This window comes from Aspergillus niger (assembly GCF_000002855.4).
Source record: "Aspergillus niger supercontig An12".
NCBI lineage: Eukaryota > Fungi > Ascomycota > Eurotiomycetes > Eurotiales > Aspergillaceae > Aspergillus > Aspergillus niger.
In genome coordinates, this window is record NT_166527.1 from 988,480 (window position 1) to 1,014,781 (window position 26,302).

Here is a 26,302-nt window from a genome sequence, read left to right on the forward strand (position 1 = left end):
TTTCCACCGACTGCTTTGCGTCTTGCCACATACGCCTCTTACGGAAACCCGCCTATGGTTGGACACTGACGTGTATTTTCTTCTAGCAGCACTATTTGAACGTCTCGTTAGAAGAGGATTGTATCAAATTGCGAGAGAATCCCCTGGCGCAGTGTCTCCGTTCCACCATCTCACTTTCTCGGTTCACACGTACCTGTTCGCGGTGCTACAAGCCTTTCCGAACATGATATCTGATTGCCGCTGCTGAAGACGATAAGCTCGTCGAGTCGACGTTGATTGCGCAAAATGGAGTTCCCCGAGGGCTCATCCCGGGATTATACCCATTCTACCTCCTTCCCCGACCTGATGAATGACCCGGCCTATCAGACGAACTATAAGGGGAAGGAGAGGGAGTTTGAAGAGCCAGACACTTGTCGCATATGCCGTGGTGAGGGTACCGAGGAGGAACAACTATTCTATCCATGCAAATGTAGCGGAAGTATCAAGTTCGTTCACCAGGCATGTCTGGTAGAATGGCTGTCCCACTCTCAGAAGAAGCATTGCGAACTCTGCAAAACGCCCTTCCGGTTTACGAAGTTATACGATCCCAATATGCCCCAAAATCTCCCCGCTCCGCTTTTCCTCCGACAGCTACTAATCCATAGTTTTCGTACTATTGTCACATGGCTGCGGTTTGTACTGGTCGCCTTCGTCTGGCTTGGGTGGCTGCCATGGTCGATGAGGGCAATCTGGAGAGCTCTATTCTGGCTAGCTGATGGCCGCTGGTCGGGCGCGGACGATCCCCAACCATCTTCATCCGATCATCTAGCCCAGGTTGTAGCGAATGGAACGGCTGCCATGGGTGTGGGCGCAGCTACCAGCGCATTAGCAGGAGCATCAGATGCACCAGCCGTGCAGTCACCGGTATCATCCATGTTCAGTTTCTCATCAGGCGAGCCGCTACTTCTCACAGTCATCAAGAAAGCTTTTTCTGCCTTGTTTTTCCCCGCAATGTCGGGTACCGGTTCGTTGAGCATCAGCCCTACGAATGTGACAGCCGGATCATACAAGCCTCGGCGCCCATCGTGGCTCTCCGACGTGGAGTTTCTAAACACCTTAACACCATCGCCCACGATTAATAACATCCTTATTGATACATTAGAAGGTCAACTTATAACGTTATTGGTTGTCATCTCGTTTATTCTCATCTTCCTCATCCGCGAGTGGGTTGTTCAACAACAGCCCATGGCCAATATCGCGGAGGGTGAGCGGGAAGCTGCCGTCCAGCTGATTGCGAATAACCGTCCAGTACAGCGCCCTGAAGAGGTACAGCCAGAGTTACGCGCCCCTGAGCCAGAGGATGTACCCCGCGATGAAAGTACTCATGAACATGTCGAGGATATCTCCAATCGCGCAGAAGAAGGACAGCTTGCCTCTCTGGCGGAGTCTGATTCGTATCGTGTGCATTCCTCATTCCGCGATGGTGGCTCAATCAGTTCCAGTGACTCGGATATGCAGGGACCTAGTACATCCCAGCATATGTTCCGGCGTAATAGCGACAGTGAGGATGAATTGAACCCTTTGTCCCTAGAGCACTCGACCTCCCACGGCAACCAGGTCTGGCCTGGGGTGGAAACGTTTAGGGATCTCTGGGCGCGTGGCCATGGTGATCCCGAGCAGGTCCTCAGGCTCGTACGAGAGGAAGGCCGCCAGGATGAGCTGGGCTGGATCGTCACGGCAATGACCAAGCTTCAACGGAACGACACCCTGCGTGGTTCTTGGAGGCGCGAGTCACCTCTCCATGAGGCTGCTAGCTCGGATTCCTTCGCCGATCAGACGGAGATGCACAGTGAACCCAGTTCAGCACGATCGCCACTGTTGGAACCCTCGTCATCAGCGGCCAACCGTCATCCCTGGGATATCGCTTCTGCGCCCAATGCGCTGGGGACTGACGTGAGTGATGATCGGCAAGACCGTGAATCTACTCACGGTGGTTTCGGCTCTAGCCTCCGTGCTGTAGGTGACTCTGAAGTACCGTCCGATTCGACACCTTCCGCCGGTACTGGCATTCAATCCGATCAGGTTCCGAGCGCCTCAGCTTCGGCCAACGCGGTCACATCGAATGCCGAAGGAGCCTCGGAAAGTGCTGGAGCTATGCCACAGAATGATCAAGCAGCGCCGGTTCCTCCCAAGAACTTGGTTGCCAGACTCTTCGATTGGTTTTGGGCTGATCTTGAAACTCCTGATCAAGGTCAAGATCGTCCGCAAGAGGATGATGATCACGTCGTCGCGGACCCTGCTTTGGAGGCGCCGTTCGTACCCATTCAGAATAACAGACGCCTTGCCAACGAAGCCGCACCGAACAACCAAGCAATCGCCCCAGATTTTGGTCTTGATGCAAATGACGCTGATGCAGTCGAGGAGGGAGATGACTTGGAGGGCATTCTGGAGCTCATTGGCATGCAAGGTCCGATTTTTGGCCTTCTGCAGAATGGAGTATTCAGCGCACTCTTGATCTCGTTTACCGTGGCAATTGGCATCTGGCTTCCCTATCTCTGGGGCAAAATTGCCCTTGTACTTCTCGCAAACCCCGTACAACTGGTCTTCGGTGTTCCCATGACTGCCATATCTGTTTTCGCAGATGTAGCGCTGGACACTCTTATCGGTAGCTTGGGCTACGTTATGTACTGGCTCAGCCTCATTTGCAAAGTGTTGCTCAGTCCTTTCGGTGCTTTTGTTCCACTGGGCGAATGGATTCCGCAGACCAAGTCCGTCACCAGTGCCTCATTGTCCCTCATCGACGCCAGTAGTCACCGACTACGCAATGTTTTGCAGGCTTTCTTTGTCTTCCACGAATCCGACGTGCCTATGTTTTCGGTTCTTTCCCATCAAGCTCTAAAGATCCACCAAGCGCGTGTCGCAGCCTTGGCTCATTCAGCCTTCACCGTCGGCAAATTCATCTTGCATGACTTCCCCCTTCGAATTGTATCTCATGGACCCGTGGGTGCCTTTTCAATCGAGAATGGCTTTGAAGGCTTGGCCCAACTGCTAGTCCAGACACGGGACCAGCTCTACGACCTTGCCCATCAGTTGCTGTATACCTCGAAGGGCACAAGCTGGTTTGGTTCAAGTGTGAGTGGTCCGGCTTCGGCGGGCATCACCATCAGTTATGATCTAGCTGTTTGGGATACCAAAGATCGCGTCATCGCTATTTTTATGGGCTACCTTCTTGCGTCGGCTCTCGGGCTTCTGTACCTGCGTTTCACCAATATGCTTTCTGGTGGCGATCGCGGACAGAGAGTCGAAGGTATTGTCGCCGACATCCTTCACCAAGCAGGTGGAGTGATGAAGGTTATTCTCATTATCGGCATCGAAATGATTGTGTTCCCACTGTATTGTGGCTCGTTACTCGATGTTGCACTGTTGCCTCTCTTCGAGAACGCCACGATTGCCTCGCGTTTAGAATTCACCTCCTCATCTCCCCTTACGTCTCTTTTTGTGCACTGGTTCATTGGAACGTGTTATATGTTCCATTTTGCCCTTTTCGTATCCATGTGCAGGAAGATAATGAGGAGCGGTGTGCTTTGTAAGTTTTACCTTATTTCTTCCCCCAAGCTTCTGCTAATATCTATGGCTAGACTTTATTCGCGATCCAGATGATCCGACATTTCATCCGGTGCGAGATGTTCTGGAGCGCAATATCACTACGCAGCTGCGGAAAATTGCATTTAGTGCCCTTGTGTATGGCGCCCTGGTCATTGTCTGCCTGGGTGGTGTCGTATGGGGAATCTACTACGCTTTCGACGGTGTGCTTCCTGTGCATTGGTCCGCCACTATCCCTGTCTTGGAATTTCCCGTGGACTTGTTGTTCTACAATTTCGTCATGCCGCTTGCCATTCAATCGATCAAGCCATCGGACGGTCTTCATAATCTTTATGACTGGTGGTTCCACAAGTGCGCTCGCTTCCTGCGCCTAACCAACTTTTTCTTTGGCGAGAGGCAAGTTGACGAAGAGGGTTATCATGCTCGTCGGACTTGGTGGGATGTCTTGTCAGCCGCCAAGGGAGATCCGGAACATCCGGTGGTTGATGGACGTCCGCAAAATGACGACAGTGAGAAGCCCAGTGTCTACTTCGCTCGTGATGGACGATTCGTACGGGCACCTGCTTCGGATCAAGTCCGCATCCCCAAAGGCAGTCAAGTGTTCCTTGAGGTGACCGAGTCCAACCAGAGGGTTGATGGGGCACCAGATACGGATCAGGGTCTCCATGGCCGGGCCAATGAGATGTTCACTAAAGTTTACATTCCGCCACGCTTTCGGACTCGCATTGCAGCCTTCATCCTACTGATCTGGGTGTTTGCTGCTGCCACGGGTGTAGGCATCACCGTTGTTCCTCTGATCATTGGCCGAAAGGTCATGTCGTCCACTTTCCCTCACCGGCCGCTCAACGACGTGTATGCCTTCTCCACGGGCACATCCATCGTCGGCACTGCTGCCTACATTCTGTACTATTGTCGGCCTTTCCTCGCCGCGGCGAAAGACCGGTTGAGCCCTTACCTACAGTCCCCTCGGGAAGCATGCGTCGGTGTGGTGCATATGGTTCTCGATGCGGCTCGAATTACCTATGTTCTCGCCACGTTTGCAGTGCTCCTGCCGTCTCTTGTTGCGCTAGTCATGGAGCTGTATCTCTTAGTTCCAGCGCACACGTACGTTGGTGGCGCCCAGGCCCATGTTATCCACTTCATCCAGGACTGGACGCTCGGTGTGCTCTATGTACAAATGGCCGTCAAGTTCGGGTTGTGGAATGCTGCCTCCCGTCCGGCGGCAGCATTGAATGCTATTGTTCGAGACGGAATGCTGAAGCCTAATGCCAAAGTGACTACGCGGGCAGTTCTGCTCCCTGTGGTGCTGCTGGCCACGCTTGCGGTCGTGGTACCACTGATCCTTGGATTCTGTATGAATGCCACCGTATTCTCATCCACGCCGGAGGTGCAGTCCAAGGTTTACCGGTATGCGTATCCGGCCACGCTGGTAATCAGTCTGATCGGATGGCTAGTGTATCTGGTACGGCGACAGGTGGAGATATGGCGAGTCAATATCCGGGACGACGTCTACCTAATTGGAGAGCGCTTGCATAATTTCCGCGAGAAGCGGGCACGGGATGTTGGGGTACCACGGCGAGTCATTACCGGGTAAGCGAACTTGTCGTTGCCTGCAGCCGAGCGACGGACGTTGCACGCCTTTCTTTCTATTACCTATCTTTCAGTTTCTATGTAAATCAGTTACAAAGTTTCAATAGACGTTTTTAAAACAGCAAATATGATGATTAGACGTGATCACTGTTCGTGTGCCTGCAGGATAGCTGCCTAGAATTCGATTGTTGGAGTGGTGCATCATAGTAGGTTGCGTATACGGAAGGAGTAAACAAGGGCAGTCAACATGTATAATTAGAGTTTTAAGGGACAGTCGATGTAATCCTGACCCTACCTAGTGGGGCTCGTGATGTGTTTCGACTGCGAAACCTTCAACCACCAGCATGATGGGGATATTCCAACTGGTAGACGTAGATACTTGCAAGATTAACCTGTCTGCCTAGGGGCGATCTGATACCATTCCCTGATTAGGGATAGTGCCAACAAATGCAAGAAATTCTGACTCGGCGGGTTCACCCGCTCTTGAATGTTGGGTTAGTCATCCCGCACAATTACTCTAAATCAACAGTGCACGTGCCCATCATCAGCGCGCGGGCCAATCACAGCCCCGCCCCGGTGGATCAGGCCAAAAGGCGGCTGCCTGGGGATGAGATGTGGCTTGGCAGCGGGTGAGGCTTTGCGGGCACTCGCCACTCCCTATTGGTTAGGCAACAGGATTCCCACCTTATTCTTAACTTATTCTTAGTGACTGACCTTCCCTCCCATCTTCGCTCTCGCTACTGCACTGTCTATCTAACCACCATCACCATGTTGCACTACTACTACTACTACTAACAGATAGTGCCTGTCTTCCCTAACCCCCCCTCCTCCGCTCTGTTATCAGGCTATGCGTCTTCTCTAGACCTCCTCCCCTGCCTATTCTGCAATGTTCTGAAAGAGCTCCAATCCCCGTCCCTCGTTTACCTGCGTGATACCCCCGGACTCTGCGCGCCAAGATGTCCGTCCTCCGCCATCATGGGGGTGCCTACCTCCAACGGCGCCTCACCAAAATGTATACCGATACTAAGACCTCCTGTGAGAGTGTCACTACGGCTTCCATTGCGGTTGATGATCCCGAATTGGTCACGCTGCATCGCAGTTTCAGGACCCAAAGGGATCGATTGCTAGCGTGGGGCCTGGACTGGAGCGATGCCAGCGCCGCCCAGCCCAATGATATTGACGAATCATTAACCCAAGCTGGCTACAGTGAGATTGTCGAGAGTGTCATGTCTTCCATTCAGGTGCTGCTGAATGAGGCGGAGCGTATTCAACATGGCGGTGCCTCCGATCTGCCTCCGAAAGGCGCTAGTGCGGACTCTGCCAAGGGCGCGCTCAGTGGCCTTCCGGTCAAGTCTCACTGGACCAGCGATGAGATCAGCCGCTCCAAGACTCTGCTGGCAGACCTGGAAGGCTATATCGACACGCTCTATGACCTGTCGAGCTCTCGACGCAACATGAGTGCTAGCATGACTGCTGGTGCGCAGTCTACTAAGGGCCGATCCCGGCCCGCTGCCATCTCCGACTACTCTATCTTGGACTCGAAAGCCTACCACAATGCATCTTTCGATGGCACGCAACAGAGTCCCTTTGATATAGCGCCGTCACCCACGCACAATGCGGCGGCATTCAGTCAGGCTCGGTCTGAAAAGATGCCTTTCGACAAGGCCCCACTGGACACATATGTCATCGATCGCTCTGCACTACAGCTGTCTGGTTCTTCGCATGACAACAACCCGCCCCCTTATGAGCAGGTGGCGGCTTCCACCAACTCTCGGGCCATCGGTCGCATCAGGACATCAGCATCGCCTTTCCTGTACGGCACCAAAGATTCGACAGCAACAATCCTCGTCGACTACATGCCGATGATGCTCGAAGCATCGAGTGCTGCCACCAAGCCGGAGAAGAAACGACTGGACCATGTACAGCGGACTCTGGAGCAGCTCGTGCAGAATGCGCGTGTGTCTCACCTGGGTTTGCTGAAATTTCTGGGCTATTTCATCGACATGCCAAATTCCCGATACGCATTCGTCTACCAGATGCCTATGGACTACTTTCCATTTCTTCGCAACCCGACTGATCTTTTGAATGGGTTGAAGCCGAAACCCCTCGTCTCTCTCTTCCAAACCAGTGATGAACACCCTATTCCGAATCTCGAGACGCGTTTCCGCTTAGCTTATGACCTCCTGATGGCGGTTCTCCAGCTGAGGAGCCAGAACCTTGTGCATGGCAACATCAACAGCAGTAACGTCCTTATCTTCCCCGGCTTGACGAATTCGAACCGCGATGAAGTCGGACTCACGGAGGATTTGCGCCGTCCTTACCTAACATCGTTTGCTCAATTCTCTGGAAACGGCCCGTCACCTGAACCCCTGTCTTCCAGCATATATCGTCACCCGGACGATAAGCGATCGATGGAGGATGATGCCGCCTGGGCATATGACCTGTACTCACTTGGCCTCGTGCTGCTCGAAATTGGGCTCTGGACTCCCATTAGTCGGATCTGGAAGATGAAGTACAACAACTCCATGTTCAAGCAGAGGATTGAAAACACCTACTTGAAGAAGCTGGGCCCCAAATGCGGCAGCGCGTATCTTCATGTGGTGCAGCTGTGCTTGGATGCGCCAAACTTCCATCTGTCGACCCAGCCGTTCGATGACCTGAATCTCCGCGTCCCTCAGGCCTTCCACTACCCCGTCCTCGACCTCTCCGCGCCCGACAGTATATTCTCATTCTCCATGAACTTCCTTTACACTATGTGCAAGATCGTCTGGTCCTGCTGCAGGATAGACATGTTCTCTGCCCCTACCGCTGATGAGCTGGACGACTGTCTTCCGCTTGCCCTTGTTCCTGGCCTGGATGCGGCGCCAATGAAGGAACCCGTTCGTGAGTTCAAGCCTACTCCGGAGCCCATCCGACCTTTTCAGGAACCGTTTGCCACGCTACCTACTGCCGACATGAAGATGTTCCGGGATAAGATCAACATGGAGGAGCGCAAGGTACGAAAGCGCACCTGCAAAAAGCTCTCCGGCCTAGAGATTCCACAAGACCACCTCAATAAATGGAACTTTCAGATGCTACCGCGTTTGAGGAAGCTTCTACAAAAGATCTTGAAGGACTCTGCCGAATCATGCAGTGTTACACTCATGATGACTGGTGACACGGTCGACAACGCCAAGACTACGGTCTGTGTCACTTGTGCCAGTGCAAAGAAGGTTCGGGCCGCACTCAAGAAGTACTTTGTACTTGACAGCGAAGAGTGGGATCTCCTTGTCCTTCGTGGCGATGTACAGAGGTCCAAGGTCCCACGCAAGAAGCGCCGCAGGCCGGCAATGGCAGGGCAAGGAAATGCTGGCGCATCAGCGTTGGTCCAGAATGACCCAAACCCCTGCTATCAGGAACGGCCTCTATGCGGTGCATCTATTGGCGCTTTCATCAACGAAGAACATCTACCACCAGTGTCCTATGGGGGAGCTATCCTGGTCGATGGCATGCCCTATGGGATGACTGTGCATCATATGCTAGAGTCACCGAGTGACCAGGAGGATGCGGATGAGCCGGATACCGGTGGCCCTCTACGGTCTTCTGCGAATTGGATGCACGATATGGCAGCACCTCAGAACCCAGAGTTTATGTACTCCTGGGGTGACGAGGGCCCGTCAGATGTTGCATCAGACCTCGAATTTGAGGTTTCAGAAGACGAGGATGGGGATGATATCTCACTGTCACCCAGTCTAGATGGAACATTCGAAGATTCCTACCTTTCCGAAGGCTACTCCTCCGATGAAGATGGGGGGAATGCTGACGACCCCTATGATGACGATGATGCAGCATCGATAGGCGATACTCCCGGGATCGATCCTGGAGACGAGCCCTTGCTATACGTCACACAGCCAGCCATTGATGACATCGATGAAAGCTATTTTCCAAGCCCTGAAGATCGTGACGATGAACATCTTGCCTCTCACGCGTTTGGATATGTGCACGCATCCTCGGGTGTTCGGCGCTGGACGCGGAAAGGAATCCGACACGAGATTGACTGGGCACTGATCAAGATCAACGATGAGCGCATCAACGTGCGCAATATCGTCTACGACAAGACGTCGGTGGTGAGACAAGACGCGTACGGACAAAGACGTGGTCAGCAGACGCGCATGGCGCGGCAACCAGAAACTATCTATCTGAATAACATCTGCCGACTAGAAGACCTAGGTGGCCTTCGAGTCCACTGCTGTGGCCGAACCAGCGGCTTGCAAACCGGCCAGATCTCCAGAGCCATGACTCTTGTCAAACTGCATGGGCGACAAACCTTTTCAACCAGCTTCTGTGTTGATGGGAACTTCGGAGGTAAGTGAGTCTGACTCGTCTTTCACAGACACACATTCGGTTAAGGAATCCTTACTAATTTTTCTTGCAGTTCCCGGCGACTCAGGAGCCTGGGTGTTCGAAAAGGCCAGCGGTCGAGTTTGCGGCCACGTTCTCGCCTGGTCCGACAAAACCCGCACCGCTTACATCGCCCCCATGGAAATACTCCTCGAAGACATCGCTCGCTCCCTGAATGCCAACTACATCAGTCTGCCGCCCGGCAGTCCTGACGAGTCCCGCGCCAGCTCCATGCATCATCGCCCAAACCCAACCCCGTCTGCCATGGACCCCTACCACCCACATCCTGCCTACCACGCCCCTCGCCCTCTCCGCGGCCAACTCCCCGTGGACATCAACCAACTTCGCATCGATGACCCAGACATGGGCTCCGTGAATCCCAGTCGCGGAACGCGCGAGGTATCGACTCCATACCGGGGCATGCCTATCCTTACCCCACCTCGAAGCCTGGAAAGGCAACTCGCATGACTCACGCGCTGCTCTTCCCCTGCCTCCATAAGCAGCACTACTATACATTCCTTACCTTAATTACTGTACTCGCTACTATATTCCCCACCCACACACACACTGACGGTTTTTACTCTCTTTCTGATGACATTATTTTCAACGAGTGGACAAGAACATAATACCCCATTTTGTTTGTTGGTTACTGTTTCCTATTTTGGTCTATTGTTTTCGGTGTTTGAGCTGGTTGGTTCCATCCATACACTGATGGATGAGGGATGGATGGATGGATACGTGCAGACTAGTTTTGAACCAGTTACTATCTGCCTATCGATGATTATATCATTAGCCTATTTATATACACAAACTCGAATTTCCTAACCCGTGAGGAGGGAATCTGAGTTGAACTCTTGAATCGAAACAGAGATATGGTGCTCCTTTACTTGATGCTTGAATAGTAAGAAGATAGCTATAGTCAAGCTACTATGTCTGCGGACTGCAATAGTGCTTAGTAGTATCGGTAACCTCTGCTGTGCCCATAAGCAGTAGTGCAGACACCTTTAACCTCTACTTTGTCTCTTTCATTTACACCAGTTATCACTCCGTAACTTGTCTACTTACTACTAAGTCCCGTCACAACCAATGATTATTACGGAAATACGATATAGAATACTACTTGAATACCAAACTTCAGATTGGAATCGTTTGCATTGTCAAAAGAAAAATGCCAAGTAAAATACAGAACAGCCACACACACAAAAACCATGCTCAATAACCGACCGACAACAGGAAATCAGAAAACAGACGTAACGTAACCGACGTTATATGCATCGCATCACTCAATCAATACCAATCAATCCGTGTACCCATTGGTTTACTTGCTTGTAGCCCCATTAACCCAGCCAGCAAGATAACAGAACCCAAAAAATAGTAAAGTGAAGAAGAAAAGTAAATGCTGGCAGGATGATTGACTTCCTCCTAGTCCAATGATAATGCCAAGGGGTTATATAAAGGGTTCTTTTGAGAAGGGAAGAAAGATAATGAAGGCTCTATTTTTATCGAGCGTCTTCATGCAGGGGAAGGAAAGATGATGGATGATGCTCTTAGTTGGAAGAGAGGTACTTGAGAACAGCCTCCTTCTCCTCCACAGGGAGGACACTGAGGATCTGCTGCACACCCTTCAGAGCACCGTCGCGGTTGTTGACGAGCAGCTGCGCAACTTCTGTGGCCACGCTCTCGGCCTTGAGGGAGTCCACCTTGGTCTGGATGGCCTTCTTGTTCTCCTCGTACCAGGTAGCGACGCGCTGGTCCTCGCGCTGCAGTTCGTCGTCAAGCAGGCCGGTCCAGCCGTGGAGAGTGCGGAGGTGCACAGCACGAGCGGACTCGGTCGAGACAGGGGCGTTGGAACCAGCAGGGATAGCAACAGAGCCGTCGCGAGCAGCAGGGTTGGGAGCGGCAGCAACCATGCGCTTGACGATGAGCTCCTCGCTGAGTCTGCGGCGCAGACGCCAGTAGAAGAAGCGACGGGCGTTCTTCCAGGTGAGAGGATGGCGGATGGTGTTCTTGGCCTCCATGCGGCCAGCACGGTCGTGGAGATCAGCGAACTGCAGAGCAATCTGCAGGTAGACGGGCAGGAGCTGCTCCTCGCGGGCAGCCATCTTGGCCTTGACATCAGAGAGCTGCTCCTTGCTGAGGGACGGGTCCTCGAGAGAGCGGCGGAGCTCGCCATAGGTGGCATCCAGACGAGCCATGGTGTCGAGCTGCTTGTCGCGACGGTACTTGATGTTGACGATACCCTCGGGCTCGAGGACACCACCACGAGCTTCCACATCGGCATACATCTCCATCTGGTCGGGGTTGATGGTGGGATCGACGACGACCCAGGATCCACCACGAAGCTCACCATGGGGCGGGATGTAGATGAAGATGGGCTGCTCGTACTTGACGAGGGCATCGACGATGTAAGAACCGTACTTGAGGACCTCGTTGTACATGTCACGCTGACCACCGGAGAAACCTCTCCAGTTAGCCAGGATCATGACAGGAAGCTGCTCACCGTTGTTGAAGTCACGGAGGGCCTGGGCGGTCTTGTAGGCGGAGTTGGGGTACCAGACACCACCAGCTTCGTTGGCAACCATCTCCATAGAGTCGGGGTTGGCAGGGTCGGCAGGAGTGACGTTCTCAACGGAGCGAGTCTCAACAGCAATCACACCCATGGGAATGCCGCCGAGTCTGGCACGACCAACAACGACGGTGCGAGCCCAGCCACCAAGAGCCTCCTCGAAAGAGCCAGTATCGAACAATCCAGGCAGGAAACCTTCCTCGTCTTCCTTACCGGCAATGAGCCAGCGAGGATCGTAGGGCTGCTTGGCGGGAGGGTAGTAGGCGACATCGCGGTCCCAAGTGTCGGACCAGGGGCGGATAGGGATGGGGGCACCCTTCCTGTCGGGGACGAAAGACATCCACTCGACAATCTTCTGCACACCCTCGAAGTCATCGTTGGCAGTCATGTGGGACACACCGTTGCGGTACATGATCTGGGTGCCACCAAGCTGCAAGTTGGAAGTGTACACTTCTCTACCCAACAGCTTGTTGATAGCGGGGGCACCAGTGAGAATGATCGGCTGGCCCTCGACCTGGATAGCTCTCTGTCCAAGACGGACAAGGTAGGCACCAATACCAACGGAACGGCAAGTAACGAGGGTGATGGTGAAGATGTCCTCGTAAGCCTTGGAGGTAGCACCGGCAATCAGACCGGAACCCTTGAGACACTCGACACCCAGACCGTCCTTAGCACCGATGACGGTGGTGATCTTGTGGCGCACTTCACCCTCATCTTGGATCTCCTCAGTGATGACTTCCTTCTTCTTGCTGGCATCCAGCTTCTGCTTGACCTCCGGGGTGAAGTACAGGTACTTGAAACCGGCGGCGGGGTTCTCGGGGTCGTTCCAGGCGACGGAGAAGTAAGGGATCAACTCGTCAGCCATGCCGATACGAGCACCGGAGTTGGCAGAAAGGTAGATACGAGGGATACCCAGCTTGCGAGCAAGTTCAGTGCACTTGTGGAAGAATTTGTCTTCAGCGGGACCGAAAGAACCAATCTGGAAGGTGATGTCGTTGGCAACAATGATGAAGCGTCTACCACGGGGGTACTCGGGGGTACGGGCAGTGACGATCCAACCAACCATACCATGGGTGTTGGTGCCAGGGCCGCGGGAAATCTCGACCAGGTTGTCGGTGTCATCAAGGACAAGCTCGCTGTAGTCGATGCACTCGCCAACGGGAGGGCGCTGGTCGGCCAAGGAGGGGATGTTGGCAATGGCCTTGGTCCAGCTGTTCTGGAAGGCTTGTCTGAAGAGCTCAGGGAAGTCATAGACGTACTGAGTACCCATGAGGTGGGCCTTGTAGCGCTTGGGCTGCAGCCATTCCTTAGTCGGGTAAGGAGTGGAGACAGGACGCAAGTGCATGGAACCCAGCTTGTTGCTGCCACCATCAATGCTGTGGAAGATCCACTCGCCCTTCTCGGTCTTCTTCTCAATGTACAGCTCAACCTGGATGATGAATCCATAGGTGTTGGTGATGATGACACGCAGAGGGTAGGGAACACCAGTGACGGGGTCGGTGCACAGGATGCGAATCTCAGCACCGGTAACACGGAGTCTCCAGAGACGACGGCCAAAGCGCTCCAAGAAACCGGCCAGAGCCTCTTCAACATCCTTAGGCTGCAGGTTGAAGACAGGCGAGAAGTTGATGAAGATGTGGTTCAAGTCGGAGTTGTTGTTGCCGATGATCTCCAGGGCGTCCAGAATGTCGTTCATGAGACGGTCAGCCTCCGAGGTCAGGTACTCCGCGGTGGGGATATCATCGCGCAGGCGACCGGGGCGCACGACGGCACGAACGAAGTAGCGCTTGTCCACAGCCTTGTCGTTCTCGGGGCCCTTTCCGATGGCCTCGTAGACGTGGATGTTCCGGTTCTCAGTGAAGACGGGCTTGATCTTGAACTTGGACAAACGGCCGAGCTCCAGCTGGAAGGCAAGGGCAGGCTCGTTGTGACGGATACTCTCATCCTCATCGTAGTTGGGGCCACGGAAAGTGAAGTAGCCGGGGTAGATACCGTTCTTGCCACAGATGAAGGTGACACGACGGATGCGACGAGCAAGCAGTTCTTCCTTGAGGTCGGCCAGCATGTTGTTGATCTGGGAGACGATCTGGTTGTCGTCCAGATCCTCCACATCACGGATGGCGACGTTGAGGACACCAGTCAGCTCATTCTCGTTCTCAACCCGAGGAGCAGGGCGGCGCTTGCCCTCCAGGTTGGCGAGCAGACCGTTATCACTGGCCTTCTTCTTCGAGCCAGCTCTGGGGAAGATCTCGAGGGCTCTGGGCAGGAACTCCTCAGCATCCTCCAGGTACTGAACAGGGATGATGGCACCCTTTCTCATGGGCTCGCTACCGTCGCCAACCAGGTACGACATGTCACTGATGGAGTTGATCCGCTTGAAGGGGTTCATCTCAGCGGTAGGGGTGCTGGGGGTCGACGGGTCAGTGGTGACAGGGCCGAACTCGGGCTGTCCCAGCTTGTCGAGAGTGAAGTCCCAGGAGAGGATAGGAACCTCTCCAGAAGCAGAGTACTGAATACCCTTGACAGTGTAGGCACGGTAAGCGCGGCGCACGTAGACCTCAAGAGCAGCCAGAGTAACCCAGACATCCTGGTGAACGAAGAAGCGCGGCAGCACATCGAAGACGGTGTACTTGGAGTCCACCACCTCCTTAAGAACCTGGGAATCGGGCTCACGGTGCTCCCAGCCGGTCTCGCCATAGCTGGACTCGACAACCGACGAACGCAGGATGAGTTCCATCTGAGACAGGCGCTCCTCCAAGGATGGGAGAGCACACTGGATCAGAAGCTCACGGGCCTTGAGAGTGACCTTGGCAGCAGCGCGAGACTCAAACTCAGTCAACTTCTTCAGGATGGGCTTGAAGTACTTGGAGACATTGCCGACATTGGGCTGGTTGGGGCGGTACATGGCCAGAATAGCGAGGATGAGGTTGTTCTTGGCACCAATGCGGCTGTGAGACAGGACGGTCTGGACCACCTTGCCAATGTCCTCCTTGTTCTCGTCACGGAGCTTCAGGATAGAGTCTTCATCGCGGAGGTTGCGGCCAGCGAAGAGCTTCTCCACCTCGTAGTACTGTTCCAGGAGACCAATGAAGACATTGAACTCGTGGACCTTGAGGCCATCAAGGTACTTGTTGATGACTTCGGTGAGAGGAAGAAGCGTGGTCTTGAGGATCTCAGCATCGGCGGGGTTGACATTCTCCTCGATGAAACGCTGCACGGTCTTCTGGAGCTGCTTGGCAGGGAACTCAGCCTTACGGGCGCGGGCTTTGTCGACGATGTTCTGGAGCTGGCTGTCGAGCTTCTGGGGCATGCGAGAGTGCAGAGCGGAGGACTGGGCGTTCCACTCGCCGTAAGGAAGATCGGGGTTACGGAGGACCTCGACCAGCTCCTTGAGGGTGGCGTTCATGATGACCTGGTTGTCGTATCCCTTCAAGATGTTCTCAAGGATGCTGTGCAAGAGGAAGAACCTCTGAGGAGGCTTGCTACCCACAACCTGAGGAGGGCCAAGCTCGGGAAGCTGACCAGTGAAGGGCTGGGCGTGCTTCACGCGGGACGGGTCATCCAAAGCGAGGATACCAAGGATGTCACCGGCCTCCAGGGTAGCTCCGGGCTGCTTGATAAGCTGGACAATACCGTCTTCCTGGGCGATCAGGGGCATGTACATCTTCATGACCTCGACTTCAGCGAAGGGCTGGCCCGCCTTGACGTGCTCACCGTTCTCGACGGTGAACTTGACCAGCTTACCAGGAGAGGGGGTACGCAGCTGGGTGGGGTCGTTCTCCTGCTCGAGAAGGCAAGTCTTGCCATCGACACTCAGACGAGTGGCAGCAGGCTCCTCCTTCCAGTAGACGTTGTGACTGCGGCCGTTCAGGAGGACCAACAGACCACCGTCAGCCAGAGCACGCACGCCCACGGAGCACCTGGAACCGTTGATGAAGAGGTGGTAGCTGTCAAGGCTGGCGCGGGTGGCGGTGAACTTGTACCGCTGGCCTTCATAGATGAAGTCCACAGGGAAGACCGTCTTCAAGACGTCCTTGGAGGGTACCTGACCCTTCTCCAATCCCTTGCGGTATTCCTCAACACCAGCCTCGCTAGCCTGGTGGGCCTTGGTAACAGCTCCACACAGGACAGCGACGATCGTGTCAGGACGCTCAGCGGTCAGCTTGTTGGAGATCAGCTGATCCAACCAGCCGGTGGTGATCGTGTTGTCTTCGAAGGCCGGGGTCTCAAGAAGCTTGATCAGGTACTCCACAGTGGTACGGAAATCACCACGAATGCTCAATTCCTTCAGGGCAATGACCATGTGCTTCCGAGATGCGGAACGGTTCTCACCGTAGGCGAAGATGTGACCGAACTGACTGTCGGAGAAGCTGTGGATACCACCAGCCGTACCGACGGAGAAATAACCCCAGACGTTGGAGGAACTGCGGAAGTTCAATTCGTGCATGGTACCGCTGGAAGGCTTGAAACCCTCGCCGGGATCTTCAGAAGTGATACGGCAAGCGGTGGTGTGTCCCTTGGGCTGCGGGCGGCGCTGGGTCTGGAAACTCTCCTCGTTGGAGAAATCGAAGTCGATCTCACCGGAGGTGTTGGGGTCCACGCCGTACAGCAGACGGATGTCGCGAATGCGGTGCAGAGGGATACCCATGGCAATCTGGAGCTGGGCAGCCGGCAGGTTGACTCCGGAAACCATCTCAGTGGTCGGGTGCTCGACCTGCAGACGGGGGTTCAGTTCCAAGAAGTAGAACTTGTCGTCAGCGTGGGAGTACAGATATTCCACGGTACCAGCCGAGACGTAGCCGACCAACCGACCAAGGCTCACGGCGGCGCGCTCCATGGCCTGGAAAGTGATGGGCTTGGCGATCGTGACGGGCGCCTCTTCGATAATCTTCTGGTGACGACGCTGCACGGAACAATCACGACCGAAGAGGGAGATGTTGTTACCGTACTGATCGGCCAGCAGCTGGACTTCCAAGTGGCGGGCGTTACCGGCGAGCTTCATGATGAAGATGGGGGAACCAGGGATTTCGTTGGCAGCGGCGTTGTACAGGCTGATGAAATCCTCCTCCCGCTCAACCTTACGAATACCCTTACCACCACCACCTTCGGAGGCCTTGATCATGACCGGGAATCCAATCTCCTTGGCCTTCTCCAGACCCTCCTCGGGCGAGAATGTGCAACCCCGGTTGTAGACGTCGTCATCAACGGTCACAATACCCTTGTCGTCGATCCGGACATCATCCACACCCGTTCCAGACCAGGGAATACAAGGGACACCGGCATGCTGAGCGACGATTGTGGAGGAGATCTTGTCACCAAGCGAGCGCATGGCAGAGGCGGGGGGACCAATGAAGATGATTCTCTTGGGGGAAGCAGCCAGAGCTTCGGGTAAACGGGGGTTCTCAGAGGCGTGACCCCAACCGGCCCACACGGCGTGGACGTCCATACGTTCAGCGACATCGACGATCAGATCGACGTTGGCGTAGTTGTTGTTATTCGTGCCTCCGGGAACCTGGAATTCCTGTCAGCCGGCATGCTCACACACGGGGAGGAAATGCTGGTTGCACAGCATGACCACGCACCTCAACATATTGATCTGCCATACGGATGTAGTCGGCATTGGCGTGCAGATCTTCTGGCGTGGCCATCACTGTGAACTGGATGGCACGCTCATTGCCGAAAGTTTCATAAGCCCATTTCCGGACGGAACGAATCTCCTTGACGGCGGCAATACCGTTGTTGGCGATCAGAACCTGGGGAAAAGCCTGTTAGAATGGGTTGCTCCTGCATTCTCGCCCGACCAACTCATCGGTACCCCGCAAGACTCACCGAGCTGATAACGGAGTGACCCTCATGGCTGGCCACGAAGTCCTTGACGCTGCTGGGCGGTGCGGCATTCAGGTTGTTACCACCAATGAAATGTGAAGCGAGGTTGTGTTGCGCGGCACGCGCACTGGGGTGGCCGTTGGGAGCGCTCATGATGCAAGGTTGGATATTAGGTATTAGAAAATTCCCATGCGATAGAAGAAGCCGGATTATTCAAGAAGAATAGGAGGAGGTGTTGAGAAAGCGTCAAGGCGAAAAGAAGAGGGAGAAGGCGCAATGACTGTCCGTGAGGCGTCGGAGGAAAAGTGGGTGTAGTATAGAATGTAGACGTAATTAAGCCCTCCAAGAGCTAACTAGGAATGGCGAATGTATAGGAGAAAGAGGCGGGGGAGGGCAGATGAGACACGAAGGATTCAATTCCTCAGGGCTGAGTAAGAGAGGGCGAAAGTCAGCTTTAAGCAAGGCGCAGGGTAGGTTTGAGATGGGTGAGGTCGACGACAAAGTTTCATGCGGCCAGTCGCGGAGGACGTGCGGGAGGGAATGTTAAAACATTGGGAAGGGTAAGACGGAGAACTTACTGGGACCACCTTGGGACAGTCAAACAAGCAAGCAATGGCACTTGGATAAGGAGGAGTAGTGGTTTGGAGAAGGGGGGGGGGAGGAAGAAGGGGAAGTGGAAGAAGAAAAGAGGTCGACGGGGAAGAAGAAAAGGGAAGAGCAGAGAAATAATAAATGGAGCTGGACTACTGGACGAGGCGTATAATTGCTCGAACCGGTAAATGTACAGGGAAATGTGCAGAACGGAAAAATACGCGGAGAGGTGGACGGTTCACCAAAGAAGAAATAATAGAAATTATTCTTTAAAAAACGGAAAAAAATCTTTTACAGAAAAATAAAAAATAATAATTTATTTTATCAAAAAGGAACTAAAGGTGGGTTTCCACAGTCCGGCAAAAGGCGTCGAGAAAGAGAAGGACTGAAGGAAGGGAAGAATAGCGCGAGACCCAGATGGCCGCCGCCCCGATGGACCGAAACAGAGAGAGACTCCCAACTAGCGGTACGGCTTGTTGGGCCCATGACGTCGGGCCTTCCCACCAGTTTTGTCTGGCTGGATCCCCAGCATTTGTCGGGTCAACAATCCGCTGCTGCAGCCAATCCCTCCCCGATTCGGTCCATGGTTCCTCACTGAACATCTAGTCCAGTAGTAAGTAGTTGACTACATCCTGTACTATCTGCTCTCCAACAAAACCCCTCTCCCTTTCATGCGGGTTTTGACTGCTACCTAAGAAGGGATGGAAACAAGGCAGGCATGTGCCGAATCTCACCGACGACTCATTGGCGGTCTCACCGCGTAGTATGCCATGTCACCCTGGATGCAAGTCCAGAGGATTTGGGGGGGCCAAAAAGTGAAAGACCAAGCAAGGTACGAAGTAACGTGCATGGGGCGCATGATAAGACGGATAGGACAGAGTTGAACCCAGCTTGCTCGCTAGTAGTGAGTGAGTGAGTGCGTGCGTGCTGTCTAGACAGTCTACTAGCTGCTAGTATCTAGTTCGGAGTGGTAGTTGGGGAATTCCCCGACAAGCCAACAGATTCAAGTTGGCGCTCAAAACCCGGACGATCATCATGGCGGGCCTTGGCTTTTGGCCTTGAACACCGAGTGAACATTCCCGCCATGCTCGGAACAAATCCACTCAAGTCACTAGTCGAGAATTGTCGGGGCCCGTCATGAGCTGTCAATTCAGACCGTCCCTCCTGCCGGGTAGATAGTAGTTCGTAGTACATAGAATGTGAATTGCAAATCGCATTTTGACCGAACGCGGGTTCTTTGCTCCGAATTGAGTGCAAAGATACTCCGGGGCTCGGAGAGCGAAACAAGAACCTGACGGGATCACATCGGCATAATACAAGCTTATATTGGGGAGCCGGTAATTTATCCAGACCTCCATCTATCCAATATCCATCAGTCCGGTCCGATCATCCATTACTGGCAGATACTATAAGTATAGATAAATAAAGTAATAATAGCAGTTGTTGATAAGGCAGTCAGTAAGTAGTTAGCATCTAATAGTGGCATCTAGTGACAATGGTTCATCTCCTACTAATCATAGATTTAATTTATTCAGACTTCGTTCATTACTCCCAGAAGGATACAAATTTCCAATAACCAGGGACATTGTATTCTGACTGACCCGCTCATCCAGGATTGCCTGCAACCCCAAAGCGCTTGGGGCTCCAGCCATAGTACCGGGTTCCATCCCCTTCCTGGGTTGAGGATGAGAGAGACCGACTAGACTACTGGACAGTCTGGACTGGATGGTGCCCGACTGGCCAACTCGGAAGTGCATTTCAATAGTACTAAGGATCCGTAGGGGGAAAAAAAAACCTTGGATCCACATTGTTTGCTGCAAAGTCCCATCCCTACACTAACCATTTTGGGACTGTGTTGACGACCCCACTGTTTCCCGCCAATCAGGTGCAATGGAGTTGTCATCCCGTTGGGATCGTGGGAAATCACGGGACGCCCGCTCTCATCAAAATTGCCGGCCACTAGCCTTCTTTGGGAAAAACGCTCGTGCTGAGGTTCGACATGCATCTTGTTCGACCTCCTCGACAATCTGATCATAAATATCCCGAACAGTCCCAGTTCATCCATCGTCGATGATAGGTACCCAAGCGTATTCGTAGTTAACCTTTGGACTGTAGTATTCCACTCGTCACCACCAGCCGAACTCCACTAAAAGTGAACTGGTAGAACCTCCGCCTCAATTCAACCCAGAGCAAGCTCAATACCAATCAATCACAGCCAGAGAACAATAACTGGATCGGCACTTCCTCCGAGCCTCCCACCACGGCATTGACAAACACGTTGCGGTGGATTCGGTTGACCGGTTCCATGACTCGTGTGGCCACCGTCTGCCAGGTATCAATCAAGTAAATCAACGTACTTGGTTTCCCAATAACACAGGCTCGGGCCTCGAACACATGGCCTTGTGGTGAGACCTGATGGTCAAAAAGGCCGTGCAGAGACTAGTCTAGTCCCAGCGTAAACTTTCAAGAAATAAGGATCCCTCATTATTAGTGGGTTCCCCTTGTCGATTGAGGAAACTGATGCCGGTGGTGGGCACCCCAAGGTATCAAATAGGGATTGCCTTTTCAGGCTTACTGTATTCTGCTCGGATCTGACGTGGGTCTTTCTAGATTCAACGATCTTGCATCCGCTATCTGTTTGGCGGAAGCAGGGCTGAGCTCGTCAAACTCAAGTCATGGTTCCCCCTGTGGTTGCTATTTGATCCTTGTAATGCGTAGAATAAGCCACTGGATAGAGGATGGTTCGAGACTTCCATCGGAGGTAGTAGATCGTCAATTGTCAGTCTGATTATAGTTAGTGGAAGACGTTGCATAGGGCCATACTACTTCGTGGACATCTGAGATATCCACCAATTTATTATCCACACAGTAGGAGAACATGATATGATACCATCTGACACTCATCACAGTTGATTGCTTAGCATAATGTTGATGTTTTTCAGTTCAACAAATAAGAGTAGAATTACTGCTCTGCTACAATGAATGACAGAATTTCCGGCATTAAGTGCTTCTGGTTCGTTGATCATCTCGGACGGCTCTTACTAGTTATATATAGTTTCTATAGATTTTGGACTCTTATACTACGTTGTGTGTAATAATAAATCGGGTTATATAATATTTACAATTAGTATAAATAATTATTCTATATTTTATAATGATTGATAACTAAATGTGATCGTAGATAACTTTTATAAAACATTGTCACTGCCATTGCCGTGCATCTAGTCCTATGTGGTACCACTACCACTTTATATATCCCGTACTAGCTTCTGTTCCCAGCAGATCTACTACTATTGTCAACTGCCCAGAAACCCAAAATACGAATCTTCAATTGAATACTAGCAGCAGATTCAACTGAATTAGTCTACACTATACTAACTGACCACTGTAAATTTAAACCACCAATTTACCCCCCATTACCCTCCCCGCCATATCATCCTACACCAACTAACCAAAACTAGTAACCATCACCACCACCTTACATTCCCCATCCACCATCCACAACTCTTCGAACCCACTACTCCAAAATCCCAAACTGACCCAAACCCCAAACCCACGTTCCACCTGCACCTGCACTAGCATGGGAAAAAAAATCAATACGAGTCCCCGAAATCCTGCAGGATGAGAAATCAAACGAGATACAATTCTCCGTTCCTTCGCGGCCAGTTCGGAGTTTCATGGTCTGACATCGCTTCCGGCCCCCGACCTCCGAAACAAGCAAATCACGAAACTTAAAAATCACCGAACGATTAGTTATTCTATTATCTTCCATTCCATCGCTCTGTAGTCAGATTTTGGACTGACTGACCTGTTGTGCTTGTTTCGGGCCGTGATTCACGTGGGAAGGATGGGGTCGGGGTTTAACTGTTCTAGTAAGATAGGATTAGGTGAGAATAAATGCGCCGAATTGGGGGCCATGAGGGTGAGACAGGGGTATAAAATCCGAGGGGGTGTCCGGTTTGGGGTGGTGTTATGTTATGATTTATGATTACTATTTTCTTACTACTTGCTAGTACTTTTAGGAGGTTGGGGAAGTAAGTTCTGTCTAATGCATGTCAGTTTGTAGAGACCATGTGAGAGAGGGGAGGTTATGTTATTGCGGCAAAGGATGAGTATACAATTTGATCTTTCAAATCGAATCAGAATTAGATAACTAGTGGCTGTCTGGAAAGGTGTGGGTGTTGCAACATGAAGTAATGGGTGGGTGCCACCCATGCAGTGACACGTCCCTTCAGCATCCCCTACTTGGGATCATGGTCGTGCAGATCGGCGCATTAAGAACTACGTGCCAGATAACGATCAGGTCTAGAATGTCTGCCACTGAAGAATCGTGCAGCCTACGCAAACCATTCATCCAAGTCACTGGGTATTTACCTAACGCCTAGGCAACTCTCTCAATACACAGCAACAGAATAACATCAAAGAAATCAGGTGCTGAGACACAGCTTGGACGCCGTTGGAGGACAAGCCTCCCGGCTAGAAGAACCTTCCATGCGCCAGTCAACCGGTCACAATTCCAACTCCGCCGCCACTGACTGTACAGACTCGAAGGCCATCCCAACACAAATGGGATGCCACCTTCCGATAAGTTTGATAAAGCAGATGTCTATGAACCTGTCTAAACAAGTCCGCCAAATGATCTGGACCCCCTCTAGGTGGGGCATTCTTTCAAAAAATAACGTGCCAGGGGTAGTCGATGTAAATGGAACAATGTCGAAGGGAATCAATGAATAGGAGAAAATGAGAATGATGCAAAAGAGGGATGACAAGGGTTAAAGGGGAATAAAGAAGCGAATCAAAATAACCTGCGTACCGGCCGTGAACATCATAAACCCCCTTGAAATCAATTGCCGTTCGGGGATAAAAGAGGGGTATTTGAAAGAAGAACAAGGGAAAAGGAACAAGAAGAAGCTTAGAATGTCTCGCCGAGGTCGCCAATCTTGGTGGCCTTCGGGTCTGGGGATGCCATGCCTCCGCCAGTGCTGGTTCGCAAGGTGCGTGGCGCCGGGATGCCGCTGGGTGTCCGTCTTTTCGGCAGAGTCGCCGTAGAGTATGGCGGGAAGCGGGTCTCGCGGGCTTCGCTAATCTTGGCTTGAACGGACAAGCGGAACGCTAGGCTTTGGTCCTCATCTTCATCGATGTTCGACATGCCGTTCACCGAGCCATTCTGCCCCGACGGATTGCTCAGCGACGACCGCGGCCGCCGGCTCTCCGTGGTAGGGTTCGTCGAATAATGTCCCAAAGGAGTCTTAGTCCGGCTCTGGCGGCTCTCTGGGCGTGTCGACGGCGCGATGCTTGGGTGTGTACTTTGGCTGAAGGCGCTGGAGTAGCTAGTACGGCTGCTAGGTCGGCTGTCACCTCCATTGCGGGTGCCAAAGGATGGTCGGTTGTTGGAGACAGATGATGCCGTGCCATCATTATCCCGGATCGACGAACTGAAACTGCTACCACTCAACCGCTTGCGCGAGTTTCGGCGCATAGTGATAGTGGAAGCAACGGGACTTCCCCCATTCACGGAGATCGATCCGGAACGCGAAGAGGTGCGAGACGGCGAGTCGGACGGGGGAGGCAGCTTGGATTTGGCTGACTGGACTCTTTCTTCCAGCTGCTGCATCTTGCCAATGAGACCCCGAATCTGGAACAAGGAACCCGATTTGGGCAGATTGCTCTGTTGGTTATCATTCTCGCTTCGCGGAGAATTGATCGAGCTGATCGAATTGCCAAAATTGGCGGGCTTCGTCAAACTAATGCGGGACGTGGCTGTGGATGCGGAAGAACGGGTATTGTTGCTTGCATTGCCAGTGGTGCGAGATCGGGAAGACTTGTTGGGTCTGGCGTCATACATCGACCGGGAGCCCATGAGAGACTCGGATCCTGACGCTTTCTGGAGCGGAAATCCAGCAGTAGCATGAACTGTCTTGCGCATGTTGGCCATCATGTTGGTCACACTGACCGACGTCTCGGACATTGGTGGCGATGGAGGAGCTGCAGTAACACCCATCAACGAGGACTTCATCGGCGTACGAACAAATAGGGGAGATGACACAGCGGACGTGCCCGGGGAGCGATCGAAAATCTCGGGGGCCTGCGGTGTTGACGATGCCGTGCGGGACAAAGGCGTCGGCTTCTTGCGCCGACCGCCGTACTGCTCATGACGAAGCTTCTCCTGAAGAATTTCGTTGTCGAGTTTCTGCTCCGATAGTTCATCCCGAAGACGCTGGCACTGAATGCGGAGAGCCTCGCGCTCTTTTTCTCCGGCCTTCACCTCGTCTTCCAACAGGACGCTGCGCTCAATGGCCATGTTATATTTCTGCTCCATATCCTCCAGGGACGAAGTGGTGTGGCGGGCCTGACGCTCATAATCATCGTTCGCAACTTCAGTATCACGTAGTCTCAACTGCAGGGTTCGGTTGGCGTCTCGCAAGGTTGTGATTTCCTTCTGCAGCGAATTCTGGGCCGTGTTGGCCTCGGATTTGGACTGCTTGAATTTGGACTGCAAGGGGGTTCCCGTTAACCTTGGAGATCTTCAAGCCTCCCACGAGGGAAGTTTGAGGGACCAGGAACACGTCAGGCTCACCTTCCATTCGTCGACCTCGTATCTCAGGTTTTCCAGCTTCTCCTTCAACACCCGCTCCCGCTTCTCTGACGCCTCGATATCCTTCTCCAGCTCCGCTTCCAGTTCCCGGCTGGAAGCCTGGAATTCCGCCAGTTCGGCTTCTAGCTGTTCATATTGCGCCTTGTAGTAAGCGAGCTGATCAGACCGCGAGCTGGTCCCGTTGGGGCGGGCGGACGAAGAAGCGTCGGCCGATGGCATGATTGCGGCACCAGCAGACGAAACCGGCGATCGGAACGCACGCTCCAGGGGACCACGTCAGAGAGACCCCGGGAGAAGGGGGGCAGATTTATAGAATGGTTTGGATGGGAGAAGGGGAGGCCAGGGTCGAGAGCATGAACACGCGGGTAGTCAGAACAACCGTGCGTGAACTGGTGGTGATGTCGGAGGGGCCGAGGCGGTGTCGCAGGCAGCCGGGAACGCTTGCGACGGTGAGAAGGCGTGGACGCCAGGAAGGAGACAGGACGAAGCGGGAGGTGAAAAGGACCAGATCGCTGAAAGAATACCAAGACCAGAATGACCTCAGCAAATTGACTTACCTTAGATGAATCCCTCACAGAGGGAAAGGGATAGGGGAGAGAGGGGAGGGAGGGGAGGGGAGGGGGGAGGAAGGGAGAATGTTTTCGAGGGGAGAGTAGTTGGGTAGATGGATGGTGATGCTATCCAGAGCGGACGGGACGGGCGCAAGATCCAATCAGCCAATGGCGGCAGTGGCACGGGGTCTGGCTGTCAACAACCGCCTTTACCGGTCGTGACGGGTTACCGTAACTTACGCCCGAGTCCCCCGTGGTCTCGCGGCCTGAGGTTGCCGATCGTCAACAGTCCAAAATAACATCCTCTGCCTGGGCAACAGTCAGATGCCATCCATCCATCCATCCATCTATCTATTCATCTATCTATTCATCGTATGCTCTACTAATTTTTCATCACTCTGGATCTGAGTTGCTATTCCGCATTCCCTAGATGCTTACCCAGATCTCTGGAAGTACATCCCTTTCTGCCTGAACCATGGAACTGAACTCTATATTCTATACTAGTTTCCCTCAATTCTTGGAGCGTCAACATATGATCCCAACTCACTAGTGCGCTTCCATTCAGATGACCACCTCAGCCAGGTAAGGTATACTACTTAGTACTAGTAGAACTGGTGTCTC

At 53.0% G+C, this 26,302-nt stretch overlaps 4 protein-coding genes across 4 annotated transcripts; 2 read left to right on the forward strand and 2 right to left on the reverse strand.

Annotated features, from left to right (window-relative positions):
- Positions 1-591: 591 nt before the first annotated feature.
- On the forward strand, positions 592-5,176 carry An12g04000 (uncharacterized protein; the record flags this gene model as incomplete). The annotated part of the gene is made up of 2 exons (XM_059750831.1): positions 592-3,565; positions 3,618-5,176. 2 exons carry the CDS (start codon positions 592-594, stop codon positions 5,174-5,176), a joined length of 4,533 nt encoding a protein of 1,510 aa, XP_059604429.1.
- Positions 5,177-6,147: 971 nt separating this feature from the next.
- An12g04010 (uncharacterized protein) lies at positions 6,148-10,020 on the forward strand (the record flags this gene model as incomplete). Its single annotated transcript, XM_059750832.1, has 3 exons — positions 6,148-6,184; positions 6,301-9,516; positions 9,587-10,020. 3 exons carry the CDS (start codon positions 6,148-6,150, stop codon positions 10,018-10,020), a joined length of 3,687 nt encoding a protein of 1,228 aa, XP_059604430.1.
- A 1,079-nt stretch (positions 10,021-11,099) lies between these two features.
- An12g04020 (uncharacterized protein) lies at positions 11,100-18,097 on the reverse strand (the record flags this gene model as incomplete). The annotated part of the gene is made up of 3 exons (XM_001395439.3): positions 11,100-17,630; positions 17,701-17,871; positions 17,948-18,097. The coding sequence occupies 3 exons, from the start codon at positions 18,095-18,097 to the stop codon at positions 11,100-11,102; spliced, it is 6,852 nt and encodes a 2,283-aa protein (XP_001395476.1).
- Positions 18,098-23,447: 5,350 nt separating this feature from the next.
- An12g04030 (uncharacterized protein) lies at positions 23,448-25,349 on the reverse strand (the record flags this gene model as incomplete). Its single annotated transcript, XM_001395440.1, has 2 exons — positions 23,448-25,028; positions 25,113-25,349. The coding sequence occupies 2 exons, from the start codon at positions 25,347-25,349 to the stop codon at positions 23,448-23,450; spliced, it is 1,818 nt and encodes a 605-aa protein (XP_001395477.1).
- Between the last annotated feature and the right edge of the window lie 953 nt (positions 25,350-26,302).